At 44.9% G+C, this 20,699-nt stretch overlaps 1 protein-coding gene across 1 annotated transcript in view; it reads right to left on the bottom strand.

Annotated features, from left to right (window-relative positions):
* Positions 1-20,699, bottom strand: part of LOC6610826 — a 107,581-nt gene that overhangs the window by 14,275 nt on the left and 72,607 nt on the right. The window contains exons 5-6 of the mRNA XM_002035356.2: positions 19,862-19,963; positions 17,469-19,602 (exon numbers count right to left, since the gene is read on the bottom strand). Of these exons, the coding sequence (XP_002035392.2) occupies positions 17,469-19,599 (2,131 nt within the window). The 5' untranslated portion in view covers positions 19,600-19,602; positions 19,862-19,963. The remainder of the gene's footprint in view (positions 1-17,468; positions 19,603-19,861; positions 19,964-20,699) is intronic.

Below are 20,699 nucleotides of genomic sequence, written 5' to 3'. Positions count from 1 at the left end.
ACGAATGGATGATGCCCTATTAAAGGTGTGGGCTTATGGGCGAAATTCTTAAGAAAGCCCTATTATTCGAGCATAATCTGCAACTATAAAAGTACGAACATTTTCTACGTATGTACTTTCCTAATTTATTAACAGTATAAAAAAATATCTTAACATATGCCATTTTCTTTTGGCATGGTTTTAAACCATACAAAACATTTGATGTATAAAATAATTTAGGTAATGGTATTATTTTTAATCCAGTTAAAGAGGACCATTGAAATATATTTTTAATTTATAAATTTATTAGTTTCCGCCCTCATGATTTCCGTTCTCTTAAGAGTATTAAGGTTCATTGATGCTTGCTTGGATATCAAAGTTCAAATAAAAAGCACACAAATTATTACAGAATGCCTCGGGGAGGCAGTGCCACGCCCACTTCCTGTTGCCTCCTCTAATTGCCGAGTGCCATAAAAATGCGTTTGTTGTTTGTCTCCGCCTCATCTTGCCATTGGATTCTCATCCCATTCCGATACGCTTTGTGTGCTTTATGGGGCTGTTGGTGGTGGTGCTCCTTTCCGCAGGACTCTCCTCCCGAAAACCAAACGCGTTTGTTTATACTTTTTAATTTCTTATGGGGCGCAGCAATAACGCGTGGCAAATACATAAATTTGCGTCAATTAATAAGGAATTGTGGAGCATGGCAAAATGCGAAACAAAATGGCAAAAGCTCACGGCACAGATTATTACACGTGTGTGAGCAGCAGGCGTGGCTGGGAAATCGGTCTGCGTACTTCTACTTAATTGCACACTAAAGAGGTTTCGGGCCGCGGAGTTGGAGAAGGGTGCTCCGGACCGGGCTAAATTACGATGCATTTAATTGCTCGGATTTGGTGCACAGATTTATGTCCGCGCCACTAAGTGGCCTGCTTAAGGCTTAAATGGCCCGACGACGTGAACGGGCCAAGGACGCCGGAGCACCAGAATGCCGGAATGCCAGGACACCAGGACACGAGGACAAGGAACGCACACGGAGTGAAAGTGAAATCGCTGCCAGGATATGAGCCATGTGCCCCACCATTCCAAGCACCTGTCTACGTGCTCTGGTCGCTACTTGGCGAACAAAAATGGCGGCCAGCCGTCCACTTAACCCATTGTGGTTGAACGGTGGAAGGAATCGCAATATAAGACGGGGTATAGTTCAACTTAAACCCAACCAAAAAACCATTCATTGGACCTCTAAAGTTCCATAAATTGGTTCAAAGAATTTTTAAATTTTATAGATTATTTATTATATATATTTCTTGAGAAATTTCTACTCACATATGATAGGAAAACTAATAGTTAACAGTATGTTTAGTACGCGATGTTAATGAGAAGTTTCGAGGTGAAAAATAAGCATAAACATATAACTTTACTATAGTCAACAACATTAACAACTTTTGAGCCATATAAGCACAAGACCCAACTATTTTCGGAAATTAACTCCAAGCCATCAAACATTTGTTGATACTTCCACTGCGCGTGGCTCTAAGCAGGCTGTAAAAACTTTGCAAACAATAATAATATGAGGGACATATATTTACCGGGGAATAATCAAAACATTTTGAGCCGAACTTTACGAAAGTTCTTATTTAATTTCTATAAATCACAAAGCGCAAAAACGACTCGCAAATTAAATTCTTTGAGTGCGGATTCATCAAGTGCAACCGCTTTGAATCCATAAAACTTTAAAACTTTTTACTTAACGCAACTTTAGCAGAAGGCAGAACGGGTTAATTGGCAGAGCAGAAAGCGATTCCCATATGAGATCTGGGTTGGTTGCCAGTTGCAGGGAATGTGGGAAGTGTCGCATTGCCGTTCTAATTGGAGGTCGGCGATCCAGCAGCATAATTTTAATTTAATCTTTTTCCTACCGCACACAGGGTCGTCGCGTGGGAGAGCTCAGAAAATCAGTTTAGGAATGTAAATTGATTTTGCGGTAATATGCAATTTAGTGCCCAGACGAACGACGGCCAAGGGTTGCTTGTGCAGTGGCCAATGGTGCGTATGCGCAATCTTGGGTCAGCAAAGTGGTGCGAGCGGGGTCAGCAATTTCAACAATTTAAGATATGGTGCACCATAAAAAAGCAAACTATAGCAGCAAGTATTCCTGGTCCGGCCGTATAAACTTGCCGAAAATAAACAGAAATTGCCAGAGGACCGCCGCAAGTAAATAAAAATGTTCAAGCAGAAAAGCTGCTCAAAAGAAACCGAAAGCAAGGAGGAAAACACAGGCAGTTCTCGTCGCATTACGCATGAGGAATTTTCGCTTTTTAAATTCTTTAAGTAATGCAAATTAAATTTAAATAGCAAATAGGCAAGAGGCAAACACACAGCACAACAAGCGAGGAACCAAGGGAAAAAAGAAAGCCAAGCAGCGCAGGACTTTGCAGGATAGAGCAGCGGGCAGGACATTCCGGGGTCCAGTTGCTGGCATGAAACAAATTTCAAAGACAAATAAGCGCCGAAAACAGCAGCAATTAATTTGCTCCCCCCGTGTGATGGTGTCCTGCAGGATAAAGGGACCTTCGGCCAGACAATTGCCGGCACATTGCGTGGGAAACTTTATTCCTGCCCCAGACTCAGACTCAACACAAGCCGCTGCTGGGAGGGCCTCCAACTTTTCGGCGCAGTTAGCAAACCGCACGGCCAACTGTGAAACGGAGCAAGAACCTACGAGCGACAGCCACAACAGCTACTAGCAACTTAGGGCCAACAACTTCAAGTTGTTTCGTAAGCAAACAAACGCACCCACACGGCAACAACAAGGAGCAGTCACTGCGAGGCGCAAAGGACCAAAACAGGAACAGCCAACTGGAATCGGAGTGGCGGTGGGAGTAGGAGTCGTCGGGCAGACAGCGGAGGATTTGGCCGAGATGCGATGCGGGAGTGGAGCTGGCGACGTTTCCCCGCTTGAATGCCGCTTACATTTCACACATCTCAGCTGTTTTTGCACTGATAGAAAACTCAGTTAAGGAAGAATTGGCATTACTAGTAAAATCAACCGTACATTTGTTATAAAGGTTACACCGGACTTATGTCCAATGGATAATTGTTATAATATTATAAAATATAAAACATAACTACTAGTTCTATATTAGGCTTCCTGCTAATACAATAATTTATTTTAGACTGCTGCAGCTAAATTGAATTATTTCTGACTGTGTAGCTGCTCTCAATGCTGCGGGATCGCCCTGCATGCGGTTTAAATTCAAATTTGTTGGCAACAAACAGACAATTAATTTCGCATATACCATAGATGTGCTGAAGGCACTTTTTGTTTTGTCCTGCCACCAGGCCTCCAGCTCCATTTCCCCCTGCTCCGCCGACTACTCCGGCCAAGTTGTCGTTGTCGCTGTCTATGGCCCGCAGGCATAATGGGCATCTAAGTGCCGGCACAGGCAGACAACGCGGTTACTGCTCCTCCACCGCTTTTAAGACCCACCCTCTCCAACATCCTGAAGGCTGGCATTCCTGCTCCTCTGCATATGTGCGGTGTCTCAAGGCTTTAGCCTACGACTTCGCCCACTTTTATTAGATCAATTTTTTGCCGCCGCCCCACGCTGTGTGTTTGCATTTGAATTTTAAATGTTATTACTTCTTTTAAATTGATCAGCATTAGTGGGACGAGGGCGGCGAGAGGGGTCGCCAAGTCCTGCTAATTTATTCATGGCAAATAATTGTTTGTTAAAAGGGCGCAAAAATGTAGCCAAGTAAATGGATGCTAATCTGCATATGCTGCAAATTGAAATTTGGCTTGGGATAGAAAGAAAAACAGTTTTATTCAACAGCGGAATTGTGCTATCTTTAAATATTTTCAGCAAAAGGAAAATGGAAATACGCCAAAGATGACATCTTGATCATCGTGTCTTGGATATACCATCCATTAACCGAAATCAAATTAATTTTGTGGATTAGTCTGACTTGTTTGCATTAACGTCAGTTCCCGAGAGACCCTCTGTTTGTCCAGGATAATGCCCGCGCGGTATAGTTGTTACCGAGTACATAACTTAAAGCCGAAAGCAGCTCCTACACTATTCTGCGTTAAATTTCAGGACAAACAGACCTAAGGACATGTCAAGCGCAGCACACAAACAAACAGGCGAACAGGAGGGGCAATCCAAACACCCACACATAAGTAGGGTGATCCTGGAATCCTGGGAAGCGAGGTGTTGGAGTCATAGACAATGATTAAATGGTGCCCATCATTCATATGCAAGGCATGCGCGGGAATGGGATTCTGCGGATGGACCGCTGCTGCGAGTCCTGTAATGTAGTGCCATAATCCTTGGCGCAATTTTTGTGTGTACGGAGCAATATGTCGTAATATCCGGCGCTGCCTGTTTTTATTTGCCACACACACATTCGTTTGGCCTACGTAAGGACATATGAGCTAACTGACAGCCATTCTCCAGCCTGGCCAAGTTTTTGCCCTGCTTTCATTTTCGGGGTGGCAGTTGAAAGTACTAAGCGTGGCTATGATTTAGCGCTTTATTATTTGTCGGGTCCTTTTGGCCGCATACCCATGCACAGGCGAAAACCATTTCAACAACCTGGCCAACTTGCTTCGACGTGACCGCGTCTCGCTGTTGCTGTTCTGAAAGCACCGCCGCTTTGTAGCCACTTCATCAATTATTCTTAAGCATAAAATATTTGTCACTTTTACTAAATTTATTGTGACAAGGCCCGTGCACACCTATCACAGCCACACACACACACAAGCGGAGGCGAGAGCCAGGGAAAGGACACTTTATAAGAAGCTCTGCATATGAATCACGTGCGTAATGGCAGAAGGAAACCTGGAGGGAAAGGACTCCTTTGGCCTGCGATTGCGTTACCTGGCTCAAGTGGACAGCATTTTGTTTTGTTTACCCTACAGGAAGTAAGAGATGTTGACTTGGCTTTTGCTTAGTTCCTTAGAAAAGAGGACTTAAAAAATTGTAATCGATAATATTCCAGTGCATTTCCAATTCATTTCAACAGACGGCTTTCCTTATTTTATATTTTTATATTTATTTCTAGCTCCTAACCCAGATCCCATTACTTTCCCAGGGCATCTTGACTTCGTTCCGCTTGCGCAGACTTCTTCAACTTATATTTTCATTTGCAGGTTTGTTTTGCTGGCACTTCCGCCACGTTTTGTACGCCATATATTTTAACGTCCTGCGTATTTGCCTTCATTTATGCCCTGGCCAACCATTTCCACATTCACTTCCCCGGTCTCCCCGCCCACGTGGCGTATGTGCGATTTGAGTGCTGCCCCAACTCGAAGCGCATTGAATTGAAATTCGCGGAGGACGGAAGTCGGTGTCAAGTGTCGCGGAAGCTTTCTGGCACTTCATCAACTTTGAAGTAAACGTCCGCCCGCCAGGTGGAGCCACAAATCAGATAAGCGAGCACGCGATTAATATTTTTCGAGTCTCCAGGCTTTTCTTCACTTTGCTCGCCTTTGTGGCCGAAACAAAGTGACTTTTGCTTGAAGTCGCCGACGACGACACAACATTTTGTAATTTTCGTCATATTCAAGGGGCGTGCCTGGTAGCGGCGGGGGCGTGGCCGGGGTCAAAGGCAGCAGCAGCAAAAACCCATTTAATCCCCGCGTGCCCCAGAAATGGGCGCAAAGTAAACTGTTGACATTTCAGCCTCGGCTTCATGACACTCCAATGTGGGCGAAAAGGTGGGTGTGTGGGTGTGGATGCTGCTCCTGTTGCAGGACATGCACGTGCTGCTGTCGTTGCAACAGCAGTGGATGTGCCTCCCCAGGAGCAAGAGATCCCCTCACCTTACCACCGACCCTTGCCACGTGTTTACTAAACACCTACACAAAATGCTACAGCAGTATGCCGCATGTTCCTCCCTTCCCGAAAAAGCAACTTAACAAATATTTTTGAGGCCTGTGGAAAGCGAGCAGCTAAATGAGAATTACATAAGTTGGGGAAATAATTGGAAGGTGTGAAGTGTGTGTGAAGGGTGTGAAGTGAAACACTTGGTCATATCTAGGAATGTGTTTCTAAATAATTTGTATAGTCAGTCTGTGCAAAAAAAAGATATAATTGGCTGCTGTAGGATCACAGTAATTAAACAAATTTCGACAACATTTCGCTCGTTGTCAATCATGATTTTTAGCATTGTATTAAATTAAACCAACAAAATAGGTGTACACTATTTTTCTCCGTGTAAAGGCCAAGCTACCTTGTACAGGAACGGCGGAGTCTGTAACTTTGGTGGGTGTACAGCCCACCAGCAATCAGGTGCCAACATGCAGGTGAAATGCAAATAATTTTTGTTTTATCTGTAACGCGGGTATTTTCTTTATCCTGCTCCCCAGTTTGTTTGCCGAGCTTCCCCTTCCGTTGATTCTGATTTGGATTTGGATTCAGTTCAGTTTGTTGCTGTTGTTAGGTTGGCAAACACGAGAGCACACAGTTCCACAATTCATCGCTACTCGAAAACATCACCAAATCGGCGGATAAGCATGCCGCACCAAGGACCAATTGTAGTACTACTACTTTACATATCATTATTATTTATTAATTGAAGGAATATATTTCATTTCCTCAAATATTCACACAGCATATAACACAATATAGTTGACATTCTAATGCCCTGATTGAGGCACAATGCAGACTGGCAAAGAAATTGTATTGATTTCAAATGGAATGGAATGCCGTTTACAACCCTCCGCCTTTTAACCAACTTCCCTGAAATCGCCATTGACTGAATGTGAATTCAGTCGACGTTAAGTCGAGTCGATCCTGGTAGCTGTTTCCGTGTCTTTCTATTTCGGATTTTCCTCTTTATATCCTTTGTCGATTTGGGTTGAGGCTTCTGTTTCATATTTCTGCGTATAGCCAGGCAAATGAAAATTCATTTTCTTCGTTGTCTTTGGCCGTGCACTTCTTTATCCTTGTTTTCATAACTTTTGCGCTTGTTGGCACGCAAAATAAAAAAAAAATTGGGGAAACTGGGAGTAACCCCCTGAAATTGTGGCTTTTGTGGTTGTGTGTGTGTGCAAAATCCGCATCCGCTGCAGAATCCACATCCGCAGTTATGCAGCTCATGGGCTGTTATGGCAGGAACTAGTTGCATTATCCACTTCTTGTTTTTGTTTCGATTCGCTGAACGAGACCTTAACCCCTCCCGTGCGTGACTACTGCCGTAATATTTACTGATGCCACGCCCACTCCGGCCTTTTCCACCCTCCGGAGTGCGCTGTCAAGTGCACTTGTCGGCGTCATGGCTATTTGGGTTCACAAAATAAAAAAGTAAATCCGGCGGAGGGTAAACCCCTCGGAAAATTGTGGATGTGAGACTCCACCTTCTCCCACTGTTGACTGAGCCGATTCACTAAATATTTACCTTGCAGCTGCGTCAGATTTACTTTTATTTGCCCGAACGCTTCTGGAATTTCAATATTAGTTGCGAAAAATATATAAAATGCAACAGCTTATAATACCACAAAGGTGGGGTGACGAGATCGGAAGGGCTGCCGCTGCACTCACGTAACATTTCAAAGTGTAGTTAATTGATTTTGCAGCACAATGCCAAGCGCAGAAATATGTGCCACCCGCACACACACACACACACACACACCAGCACCAATACCAATAGCAATTTTCGCAACGTGTTGACAGCCACCCATGAACGGCGTTTTGTATGCAAAACAAAAATTGCTGCACTTGTTTGCTCGCTTTTTACATAAATGCCATAAATTGCGTGTTGTTGTCAGTTGATTTTTCGGCAAGAGGCAAGTGGCAAGAGGTTGCCGCACTGCAGTTTTCAGTGTGAAAAGTGTCGCAAAAGGAGTTGGCACGCCCCCCTTTTCCCAGGCGCGATAAATAAACAAAAATTGTGTTTGTTACCCATGAATATGAATAAATATTTGTCGCAGCTGCAGTTTGCAGCAACAGCATGTGCCGGCAAAAATGAAAGTGTCAACATTTAGGCCAGCTAACTGATTGCTTGAATGACTAACTGACTGACTGGCTGACTGACTGACTGACGGGTGTCGTTGGCAACAGAAGTTGCCAAAAGCTGTAAATGGCACAAAACTTGCAGCAGCCATCGACATTTTTTGGCAAATTGTTAAAGCGAAATGCGATTGAGTAGTTGTAGCCTGATCGATTGATTGGCAGTTCCTTCGATTGAATGTAACGCTGAGTGACAGTTTCCTAATGCAATTTGCTTTTCCTGGTAATTATTGGATAGCAAGGAAGTCTACATTTTCAGGCGTGAAAAATATATAAATTGTACGACAAATTATGTATTTGGCGTCCTGTTCAATGACAGCTGGAAAATTACACATTTATGGTTATCAATCGATTGACAGACGTAATGCGCTAATTTCAACTTTTGATTGGCAAATTAAACTACACAAACTATTTGCACCTACAACTTTTGCCCTCGTCTCGTCTGAAAAGTTTGTCGTTGGCCGTTGCAAGTTGCCGCTGCTGTCTGCCGCCTGGTCAACAATTTTCTCACAATAACATCTCGGGTCGCTTCCTGTGACCCCAACACGTATATGGGGATACAGCCAATCAAAAGGAAAATCAACCGCAACCAGGGGCGCAACGAGGGGTAGAAGTTGGAGCAGAGCAGAAAGAAATACAAGTAATATGCAAGCATTTTATGCACTTCGACAACTGCCAGCCATGTATTTCACAATCTTAACAATGGGAGTTGGATTGGATATCTAATTTACACGGCTAAAAATTCATTATATGCTGCCCCAGAAACTTAATGTGCCACTCAAACTTATGTAGAACCGAAAATATATTAATTAATTTTTAAGTTATTTAAAGTATCATACCTAATTGAAATTGTAAAAATGTTATTAGAATTATATTTTATTTTTTGCTCCGTATATATATATTTTCCGTGTTAGTAACATACTGGTCAGCAGGAGCTCTGCCATATCGAGATGAGCATGTTCAGCCACTTACGTGCTACATGCTTTGATTTCTTTCGTTACGTTTCATTACAACAATCGTGCTGTCTCTTTCACATTGCCCAGCCCCCTCTCTTTCGCTCTCCTTTAGTTCGAGTGGCATTTTGTGTTCGGTATCGATGAAAACACACACACACAGATACACACCAAACACACACCGGAGCGTTGTGGTTTTGATTTGCCATGGCCAAGATTCTCAAGAGTGCAGCTAGAAAATTTCATTTTATTTAAAGCCCCAAAAACAAAAGGCAACTTTTGCATGCCAGCAACACACACAACTCGTAGACCAAAAGCCACATCGTACGGGAAAATCAGCAATCCATCCGAGGAAGGACAATTGGTAATCGGAGAATTGCAACAGACCCTTGGCCATTGGCCATTGACCAATGGCCATAGACAGCATGCATCATGCACTCCTATTATTATGCCAAATATTTAGCTAGCCACCCAGTGATGGATTTTTCCACCCTCACCTGCACTGTGCGAAATTGGCAGTGACACTCGATCTATTTTCAAGGCAGCCGAATGGCAGTTCATTTGTCTTGGCCTGTCTCGCTCCCAAATATTGTGGCTTTGCAGTGGTGCCAAAAAAAAAAAAAACAACACACATGCTGAAACCTAATTTATTTAGCAACTAAATCGATGGCAGACAAAGCATCAGCATTAGGAGCAACGAAAATAGAAATATATTCTGGAACAGAAACAGGATGAACTGCGGCAACAATGGCCTTAAATGGCCAGATCTTGTACGAAAAACAGGAAAACTTTCCCTTGGTTATGGCTTGGCTACTTTATTATTTAAGTTTGCGGAATCTAAAACGAATTTCTGAGAAAACTTTGAGCGAGTGCTAAGACAACGGAAATATATTGTTCGTGGAAATTTATTGGTATTTGCGGAAATGGTACAAAGCCTAATGATTCATAAACAAATGTCGTAGAGATGACTAGAGATGTGAGATCTAGATTAAATGGCATAGATTTTGTAGAAATGCTGCAATTTTTGTTTCTGAATTTCCATAAAGAAATTTAATAATTAAATACTAAAAACAATGAGCTATTAAGTAATTGGAAGAGCTTTTGTTTGGCAAAATTGGGCTGTCTACTCTTAACCAATTTTTTCAAACTGCTACTGCTAATTGGCTTTGGCCAGAACTTAAGGCAACTTAAGTCATCAGCTTAATAGACTTTAAAACAGAATAACTATTTCCCAAGTTACCTGCACCCTTTTCACTTTTTCTTTTCCCCACTTTCTAGCCTCTCAAATTTTGGGGCTTTTCAGAAGTGCCCGAGACTTTTCCTCATTGTTTTTTGGTCCGAATTCGATGCGATTTTTTCGAATGCTAGCTTAAAAGTGTGTTTAGCTATTGAGCTTTTTCAATAGCTGTTGCGAATAATAAACCACAAGAAAGTTTGTTTTATTACGACAGTTTTATTTTCCGAAATAGCGATAATTTACGATAGCGACAATGGTAAGGTTGGTCTTTTCCGAAACGCGAAGAAATTGCAACTGGCGGGCAGGCAGCCGAAATGCAGCGCCCAAGCTTAACTTAGATGGCTAACAACAACAAACAAGGAATGAGCGCCGTACAGATAAATGCGTGCGAGAGCAGCGGTTTGCACTATGGGCATCGCAACTGCTACCACTGATTAATTTGACTTATAATATTAAAGAATGTGATTAGTCTACTGCACAGTTTTGGCGGCTGCATGACCCAACATCCTCCCCCCATTGGAAGCTTGGCTTCCAACAGAGTCCTCAAGGGGAAGCAGACACAGCTAGTTCACTGCCTTGGTAACCGTCTTCCTCCCCCCAATAGGCCAATATTGGGATCGACTTGCATCCAGAAGCGCTCGAGGTTCGGCATGAAGATCGCTTTCATGGTAATGCGAAATAATTGTTTTGTCAGGACAAACAGCTGTTGGCCAATCTCTTGCAGGCTCCGTAAGATAGGCGGGTCCATGCGCCCAGAATGACGATTCGCTAGGCTCAGACGGCAGGGATCCTCTGGATAAGATGTCAGCCGATTTAAAGGATTTAAAGCTGTTGGAACGTAACGCCAAGCCGTGACATCTGTCAGCTCCTGAATGGCAGCAACCCTATTTTCCACAAATATGTTTTCCTTGCTGGCTGAAGAAGGAACGCGTGAAGCTATTAAGGCGCTACCGCAAGGGCGCGCGCAGCCTCCAGACACAACCCAGCCCAGACGAGTTTTTTGAAGCAGGGGCAGTCCTGGCAACAACTTTATCTGACCCACGCACAGCAGCTCATAAAACAGGCTAGCTCCTATTAACATGTCAACACGCTGAGCTTTATGAAATTCCGGGTCGGCGAGCTGCAGGTTTTCTGGAATCTTCCAGTCCCCAATGTCCACATTAGCACTTGGCTGGCGATCCGTGATATTGGGAGCGATAACTGCTGTTATGCTCGTTGAGAAGTCCGAAGTGACAGACCGAACCGCAATTTCTACCGAGAATCCATCAGTCGCGAAATTGGAATGCCCGATTCCAGTGACGGAGCCGGACGACCTCGACCTCTTAAGTTGCAATTGATTTGCAAACCGAGAGGTGACCAAGTGCAGTTGAGAGCCAGAATCTAACAAGGCCCTGCAGGGAACGAACAGTCCCGATCGATTCTGCACTAGAACGGTTGCAGTGGCTAGCAGCACAAGGTCACTACCGAGATCCTGGGCAATTAGAGTAGACGAATTCGAAAGCGGGGCAGAAGGCTCTGTGTGGTTGCTTGAAGACACCGGAACACGTGGCTGCGAGGAAGGCCGACCATCCAGATGGAGCAGCGTATGATGCCTGATTCCACAGGTGCGGCAGCGGCTCGAGCTGCATTGCCGTAGCTGATGACCAGCCTTTAGGCAATTTAGGCATAGTGCTAGTCTCTTTGCCTCGCGCAGACGATCTACTGGCGCTAAGTCTCTAAATTGCTGGCAATGATATATGGCATGCTCTGCACTATGGCACAGCATGCAACCAAGAGAATTTTGGGTGGTAGCAACTAGCGTCGAACGATTTCTGTCCACCTGAACGCCTGGCGCATAGGTTGCCATGGCGCAATCCACGGCCTCCAAAGTCCTACATCGCTGTTCCAGGAATGCAGCCATCGATTCCCACGACGGAATAAGGTTGGCAATGACCGGATCCTCCAAGCGCTCCTCCCACTTAGCTTGGCTCGCCGCATCCAGCTTTTGCAGCAGCACTTGAACTATGATGCAGCCAGCGATTTGCTCAGTGGTGCCCAAACCCTTCAACGCGCGAATGTGAGCGTTAAATTTGTCCGACAATTCCCGAAGCGATGCCACTGAACCATTCCGTACTACCCTTAAACCCAGAATCTCGGTGATGTGCGCCTGAAAAACGAGACGCCGATTATCAAACCTTTTTTGAAGCAACTCTAAAGCCGCTTCGTAATTGCTGTTTGAAATCTCCAACGATCGGATAGTTTCCAGCGCTGAATCCCTCAAACATGACCGCAGATGTTGAAATTTCTCAATGTTGGAGAGGTCCGGATGGCTGTCGATTATGCTCGTGAACACGGAGTAAAAATCCGCCCAGTTTGCGTAGCCTCCGCCAAACGTTGGCAGCTGCACAGGCGGCAACGGCATCGGCCTCGGCCGCGGCTGCGTTTGAGGACCGCTACACTGGTGGGGCACAACACCTTCCGCAAGCGTTGAGTGCGGCGCGAAATGCACATTGCGTTTGGCTATTTCCGCGCGCACACTAGCCTTGAATTCAACGATGAATTCATCAAAAGACTCGCTCATTTCGCTGCCAATTTCGTCGAAATCCAATTCCTCCAGTTCTGTATGCAGAACATTGAAGGCACTTTGCAGCTCATCAATCTGCTCCAGCCTCACCGTAAGAGTGGGTTCGTCGTATCCGCTAAGCGTCTCATTAGACAGCGACGTTTGTAGCCTCTGCAACCTGCTGAACAGCGCATTGGCTTTGCGCTTTAAAAAGGTCACCCTGTTTGTTTCACCTTCAGCGGGCATAGCAACAAATCGCCTTTGATTCGGTTCAGCGGGAAGATGAGCACAAAATAGATGCCGAAAATGCAAGCGGGGTCAATGCACGCAACGATATATGTAGCAATGTATGTATATATGCAATGCTAGCTCGCTTAAACGCAGCCACTATCACCGAAATCTCCACTTGTCCAACCGATTACGATTTAATGTATTTATATTTATTTATTAACGGGATAAGTGCATTAATTAATGTATGCAAATTAACACTATCACGTCGGGGTCACCAAATGTTTAGCTATTGAGCTTTTTCAATAGCTGTTGCGAATAATAAACCACAAGAAAGTTTGTTTTATTACGACAGTTTTATTTTCCGAAATAGCGATAATTTACGATAGCGACAATGGTAAGGTTGGTCTTTTCCGAAACGCGAAGAAATTGCAACTGGCGGGCAGGCAGCCGAAATGCAGCGCCCAAGCTTAACTTAGATGGCTAACAACAACAAACAAGGAATGAGCGCCGTACAGATAAATGCGTGCGAGAGCAGCGGTTTGCACTATGGGCATCGCAACTGCTACCACTGATTAATTTGACTTATAATATTAAAGAATGTGATTAGTCTACTGCACAGTTTTGGCGGCTGCATGACCCAACAAAGTGAATGTCCCATGTCGCGCACACACATGAGCACATGAAAATTTACCATTCTGTTTGTTGTTTAGCTGTCTTTCTCCTTTTCTTTTCTTTCCTTTTCATTCACTTACTGTGCTGTTCTTGTTGTAATGCAAAAAGCGCATCAGGCATTTGTATGCATTAGCTGGCAAAACGAACATTTTATGGCAGCTGAGAGGGGCAAAAGCTGGGGAAAGCGAGCCAGGAGAGCTGGGAAATGGCTTTAGCACAAATATGCATGTCGGCACATTCTTGCATAGAATTGCACTTAAATGCAGAAAATGGCACACAGGGTTAGCATTGGGTATTGGGGTTGAGGGAAAAACTGGGGGGACAGCCCCGGGAAAACCGAGAAAATGCGGCCATAGCTGGACAAGGGCTCGTTGGGCACTTATAGGGACGTCATGAAAATCAGGAAACAGGATATATTAAGTTTGAGGAATGGCCGAAGCCTGGACACACTAGTGATGTTGCTGTTGTCGCAACAATAAAATAGCCGCAGCAGCAACTCAAGCAGAAGAAGGGCCGTATAACCGCCCCCTTGCCGCCTGCGACACTTTTTATGGCCGCACATAAAACAGCAGCAGCAACAGAGGCAACAGCAACAGCGGCAACATGGAGCTGCAGCAGCAGCAACTTTTTTCAATTGCCTGCCACAATTTCTATTAGTGTAAATATGCAAAGTACATGAAGACATGAGGCTCAACTTCCTCTGAGCTTGGCAATATAAAATGCAAAATGTAACAATGTTGCTGCTGTAGATGTTGCCACTGCTGCTGCTGCTGCTGCTGCTATTGGCATTTGGTGCTACAATTGCTGGCCATATTTAAAAATCTCATTCCCAAACGCTTTTCCCATTCACACTTCATTCGAGTGCGGAAGAGAGAAGGTCAGTGAGAAATGGAAAGAGACGGCGAGCGAGCGAGTGAAAAGAAATTTAAAGCAGACGCCATTAAATGAATGGAGCGCCGTTTGAAAACAGAGAAGAATCATTAGTTAAGCAAATTGCAATGAGCAGGAAAGCAATGTAAAAATTTCACAGTATGGAAAAAGGGATGTGGAAATGCTAATGACTTAATATCCTCCACCTAGCATAGATATTCGTTTGAGACTCAACTGACGGCAGCGTGTTAATTGGAAATATTTCCCAACCCAATGCCACTCGAAACTCGTTCTAAATAATTTTATGATTTGCTCAATTAAATGCTCCTTTCGGCCCTTTATCAAAGCAATTTAATTTTATCAGTCGTCCGTTGACGAGTTGTCATAAATTAATTAGCTATAAAAATAAATAAATAGATAAAAACGTATTTGCTTTGGTGATTAAACTGGATTTTCTGCGTAAATGTGGGAAAAAGCAAGCGTTAAACAAATGTACAAAGCAATAACTTTTATTAACTGAATGTTATAAAATGACAATCAAATAGCTAAAAATCATTTTTTTATTAACGTGTATATGTATTTAATTTGAATTAAATTTCAAACAAATCTATAACAAATAATAAAAGCTTATCCACTCTTTTTGTTTTTTTGCCTTGATGATGAATAAAAGGTTTTCCCACCTGCATTTAAAGGAAATTGCTATGAATGAACACCATTTCTACCTTTTCACCCATCGACTTAATGAAAAGGAAGGGCAAACTTTTCACTAGTCTGAACTGAACTACTTAAAATATTACAATTTTCATTCAGATTCCATTCGGAAGTCGGGAGTTCGGACATCGGGCGCACTTTTCGCCTATCGCAGACGAATATGAAATATTAATAGTCCGGCGAGTTCAGGCCATGGTCATGACTCAAAGTTTGCCGCGTTGGCGTTGCGGCATTGGAAATGCAAATTTCACCGTCGAGCGGCCAGACTTTATCACTTTAATGCCTTTCACTGCGATTTGGCCCGTCTGGCGACGACGACCCACTCTCCTGCTATTTTTTCCGCTTTAATATTTTTTTTTAACCGGTGAATGCAACACGTGCGCCATAAATCATCTCGGATGCTCGGAATATGGTGGGTGGGTGGCTCTAAGCGCCCGTAGCGAACCAATTTCAAAAATCAAATCAAAAATAGTTTGCAAACTTTCAAGTGCTTTAACTCGCGGCAAACAATGCAACAAATTGCAGTCAGCGCAGGAGGAACTTTGTAATTGTCTTGCGGAGACACGTGGGCGCCATTGCCACGACCATGTCACCTTTATGACGCTGTTGCTCCTCCTCCTCTTCCTCCTCCCGTCGCTCCCTCTTTGGGCTTTTGGCCACAATAGACAGCCATGAGCGAAGTGAGTGCAATTGTGGTCGGTTGGTGTCTTTGGGCCCTAACGATGCGTTGGCATTGTCTGAACGCATTGCTGGAATACTTGGGGATTGCAAGAAAGTCTGCTGTCCTCCGTTCCAAGGAGGCTCGTATATGGAGGAGGGTCTTGAATTTCGGAAATTATAGGAAAATTCAAATCGGTATATAAAGGAAATACCATGCTATTCACTATAACCTTCTCATTTATTCACATTATTCAGAAGCACATACAATCTAATAGCATTTATTTTGATAAGTAACTATACTTATGGTTAATAAGCACTGCACTTTAATGGAATTATTTGCTGCAGGTGCCCCACATAGGCCATTGAATAACCCTGATACCCTCACTCCGTTCCTCTTAGTTAAGTTCAACTCAACTCAACCGAACTCAACTCAATTCCCTGATGGACACAAGTTTTTCTCCACCGTCGAAATTTAATTGAATGAAAACTTTTTGTCTGTCTATGGGGTCGGTTTCCCCGCCAGCTTAACCCCTGTGTGCCGGCTGTTAATTTGCTTTGAATGAAGTCGAACATGTGTGCCACGCCCTCTCTGGCAACGCCCCCTCTACCTGTACCTGGCATAAGCGTACTGCATATGTGAATGTGAATAGTTCGCTGGCATATCGCCGTGCGTCGCTGCCATTTGTGGGTGCAAATGTCACGTCGACTTGGCCTGCTAGTCGTTTCCGTTGTAGTTGGAACTGTCGTTTTGTTTGCCGCTCAGCTACGTGCTGTGGGTGGTTCAAGAGGGTGGTGTTCAGTGGGTGGTTCATGGGGTGGTTCAGTGGGTGGCTAGGTGGGTGGGTGGCAGAGCGTGTGCCGTTGACAGGGAGACTGTGTCAAAGGGCCTGACTGCGGCTCCGTCTGATGCTTGATTATGGTGTTAACCCCTGCGTGAACTTGCACCAGGTGTGACCCCCTATCCTCTAATTCTGTATTCCCCACCTCTATTCCCATTCAAATGTCAGCATTTCAATTGGCTTTCGCACAACCCCTGGCCAAAACAGTTTTCATGCTTGTTAGGGAATTTGTATAATGCATAAAGTGTCGCCGCCAACTTTGCGTATACGTAATGTGCAATGTGGCAAACTCCGTAGACCGTGCCGTGATGATGAGCAATTAGCAAACAATGCCAGCATTTTCATTTTTACTCAAAAGCAAACAGAGTCTAGTAAGTGAGTGTATAAATGACAGACAGACAGATAGTTAAAACGGGAGTAAAATAGTAGACAGCGAATAGGAGTCACTTCCACTTGGGAATAAATATGCCATTTGTGAGTAATACACAGAGAAAGGAATATGTTGAATATCTACATATAAATATCTAACTAATTTTAGATGCTAACGAAAGCAACAGCTTATTCCGAAACTAGATTTCAGCACTTAATTACTTTTCTAATAGTTTTTAAATTTAACGAACTCTTTTTGTTGTGATGCAAGTGAGTTAACTAATGAAACTTGGCTGAAAAAGTGCTGGCCTTTGCAATCGCCAGAACGGGCAGCTCATAATTAAAAGTCATCTGTTTTATGGCATGACGGGATTCCAGAATCGGAGTACTCACCAGTGGGTAAAACGCTGACAGGACTCGTAGTGACATGCGGCGACCCATCCGCTGGCAGTGATAATTTGGCAGAGGACTCGCTGCTGTCAAATATTTGGGGTCCTGGCAGAACATCTTCATAATGCAAACTATCCGGTTTTATGAACGGCGAAGCTGCCTCGCCGGAAGTTGTAAAGTTATGCTCATCATCAATGTCAGCCGCAAACAGCGTTGCCTCCTGCTGATCCGTTGATGTTGCTGCTGTTGCCGGTGATGTTGCTGCTGCTGTTGCTGCTGCAGCATTTCGCTTGCGATTGTAGTATTCGTAGTTTGTTTTCGTTGCTGCAGCACTGGCATCGCTGTCATCAGTTGTCGCCGTTGTCGCAGTCGTGGCTATGATTTTATCCTCGACCATAAACTGCACTTTTTTGCGTGAACCCGGCGTGATTGCTGCTCCGGCTGCCGCTGTTGTCGCTGCGATGGAGGCATTGGGTGTAGGTGTTGATGTGGCCATGGGCGTGCTGGAGGGCGTGGGCGTGGCAGCTGTCCCCGTTGGCGTCGGTATATAGAACTGTGACTTGCCCGCGGGCGTTACCAATCCAGAATTGTCAACCGGAGGAAGTGACAAAGGAGACATTCCCACTCCAGGCAATTCGAGAGTCGTGGGGCGCTTCAATATGGACTTGATGGCTGGCGAAGTGGGCGTTACAGTAAGCACTGTATAAGCTGAATCATTGTCCTTCTCTATTTTCTCCACTTTGGCTGGAGTCACAGCCTTGGGCTTTACTGCTGTTGTTGCTGCAGTTACTGCAGCTGCAGGAGGTGATGTTGCTGCTGCGCCTGCTGCTGCGGGCATTTCCGCTGGCTCATCCGCTTTTTTATTGCGTGGCGGTCGTAGTGGTCCATTAGACGCCGTCGACTCTCCCCCAGAAACCATAATAATTCGCTCATAGCTGTCACCTGGATCAGAGCTGTCGCCGGACTTATCGCCCAGGCTAATACGCTGGCCAGCTATGGCCGCCACATTGCCGCTGTAGAACTTGCTGGTGCCCTTGTTCTTCCGCTCGCCCAGCTCGTCGTCGTTCAGCTGGGCATCGGCCACATCAAAGTGGTCGTTGGGCTTCCTTAGGTTGCTCTGGAGCTTGCCGTTTTCGCTTGAGATCAGGTCATAGGGATTGACATGGCAGCGGAGTATGGATCGCCGGCTGTTAGCCCTCGAGGCTAGGCCGCTGCTATGCAGCAGGGATTCATTATCCTCCATGAGCCAACAGTCCGTTGGATCGGGAACTGCTGTTGGCACTGCCACCGCTGGAGATTTCTGTATGGGGGCCGGTGGGGGAGGTGCTCTGGTGCGAGTGCGACCCCTCGGCTGATTTGTCACCGTTTCACTGCGACTACGTGACTTGCTGTCCGCTTCCTTGGAGCTTGGCTCTGGGGACAGGAGTCGCGTGCGTCGCATCAGGTCGTAGGGATCCTTCTGCGGATCCAGAATGGAGGGACGTGATTTTTTCGTCGCACTCACCACACGCATGGTGGCCGCCATGGGGCGACGCGAGCTGCTCGAACCGCTGACAGCCGGCAGACGCACTGTGCCGCCCGTGCCACCAATGGTGGCCAGTGGCAGTCGCGACCCCTTGCACTTCTTGCACACACTCGCCTTCTTCACGTCACGTTTCGTGCCATTCAGATACTCGGCACAGGAGCAGATTACCACGGCCAGAGCTGTGGTTCCCGGCACTCCCTCTGTCGCTGCGAAAATGGCAGCAGCATGTGGATGATATCCGTAGGATGGGCGGGCCGGGATACCACGAACAGTGCCGTAGATCCACGGCTCCGCGTACTTCATCGAACGTGAGAGGGCGCTTGGCAGGAACTCGGCGGCGGGAACCGGCGGCAGTTGGTAGGCGGTCAACATCTGGTGATGGCCATGGTGGGCCATATGCTGCTGCTGCTGCTGTTGCTGCTGCTGCTGCTGTTGGAGCTGCTGCTGGTGCTGCTGCAGTTGCTGGTGTTGCTGCTGCATGTGCAGCTGCAGCTGCTGCATGGCCTGCATGCCGCTGACGGCGGCTAGAGAAGCGTTCTTGTCCACGCTGTCACCGCTGCCGAGCGTTTTGAGCCGCTGACTCCACGATTTCTTTGACTTGTCGTACATGAGCTGTAGAGAAAAACAAAAAAATTAATACATAATGCCAACAGCTTACAAATAGTAATTAAACAATAAAATATAAATAACTCTGCTGCGTCAAAAAATATTTATAAATAAAATGCTCTTATCATGTTAAGAATTAATTATAAGTCATGTTGTGCGATAATGATTAATGGGTTATTAGGTATGAAAAACATTAAGCATTAAGAGGAGATTCAGTTGATAAGCATTTTTAAACTGCATTGTAAATGACAATGTCGGGACGAACCTTTTTGTCCGTGTTGCTAGTGCGCTCATAATACCCAATTTAAATTAATAGCTCCGATGCACTCTGTCCTTTGTTGCTCAACAGCTGAAAACCGCCTGCTGCCTGGAATGAAAGAGATAAAAAGTGAAAAAATTATTAAAGCGCAACGCGTCCAGCGGGAAATCCGTTTAGAAAAGTTTTTTTATTGAAAAAGTTTAAAATGCGATTATGTGCAGACAGGGGGAAAAGAGTTAGGTTTCATCTAATGTTTGTGTTTTGCTTTTGAGTTTGCTAATGAAAAGAGGTCCTAAAAAATCGCACAGGATTAGGCAGAAAATTGATCCGCAAAAAAGGTATTCCTTGTTTACCTTAATTAATTTCGCCCAAAGTGATTAAATATTTTCAGCTGTGCCTTTTGCAGCTCCAATCGCATCCATGCTCGAAACTCAATTTGCCCCACACAAGTCCGTAGCAATTTCTCACAATTCTTCAGCTTCAGCTCATTCCTACTCCTTGGCTGCCAAATCAAATAAACCAGTCAAAAGAATATAAACCGCATTCAAGGCTCTGCCACTTTTCTTCTTGGTTTTTTTTTCTGGTTTTTGGGAAAGTTCTTTTCAGGCTGCTTTCACTGAAGAGTGCAGATTGGCCGAAACGAAAGAGAGAGAGAGAGTGAGTTGGTAGCACCTACACACTGGCTGAAAGGCGAACAACTTTGTTTCCATTTCGCCGGCAGTGAATTTTTGTCATCATCGTGACCACTTTTCACAATCAGTGGGACCAGAATCTTTGCCAGCTTTCATGTTGCTTGCCTGCTGCGATTGCTGCGCTTTCTGCTGCCAGTTTCGTGATGTTGCTG

The sequence above is a fragment of the Drosophila sechellia genome, chromosome 3L (assembly GCF_004382195.2).
Source record: "Drosophila sechellia strain sech25 chromosome 3L, ASM438219v1, whole genome shotgun sequence".
Taxonomy (NCBI): domain Eukaryota; kingdom Metazoa; phylum Arthropoda; class Insecta; order Diptera; family Drosophilidae; genus Drosophila; species Drosophila sechellia.
Note: the sequence above shows the minus strand (reverse complement) of the source record. Positions and strands in the feature narration are given on the sequence as shown.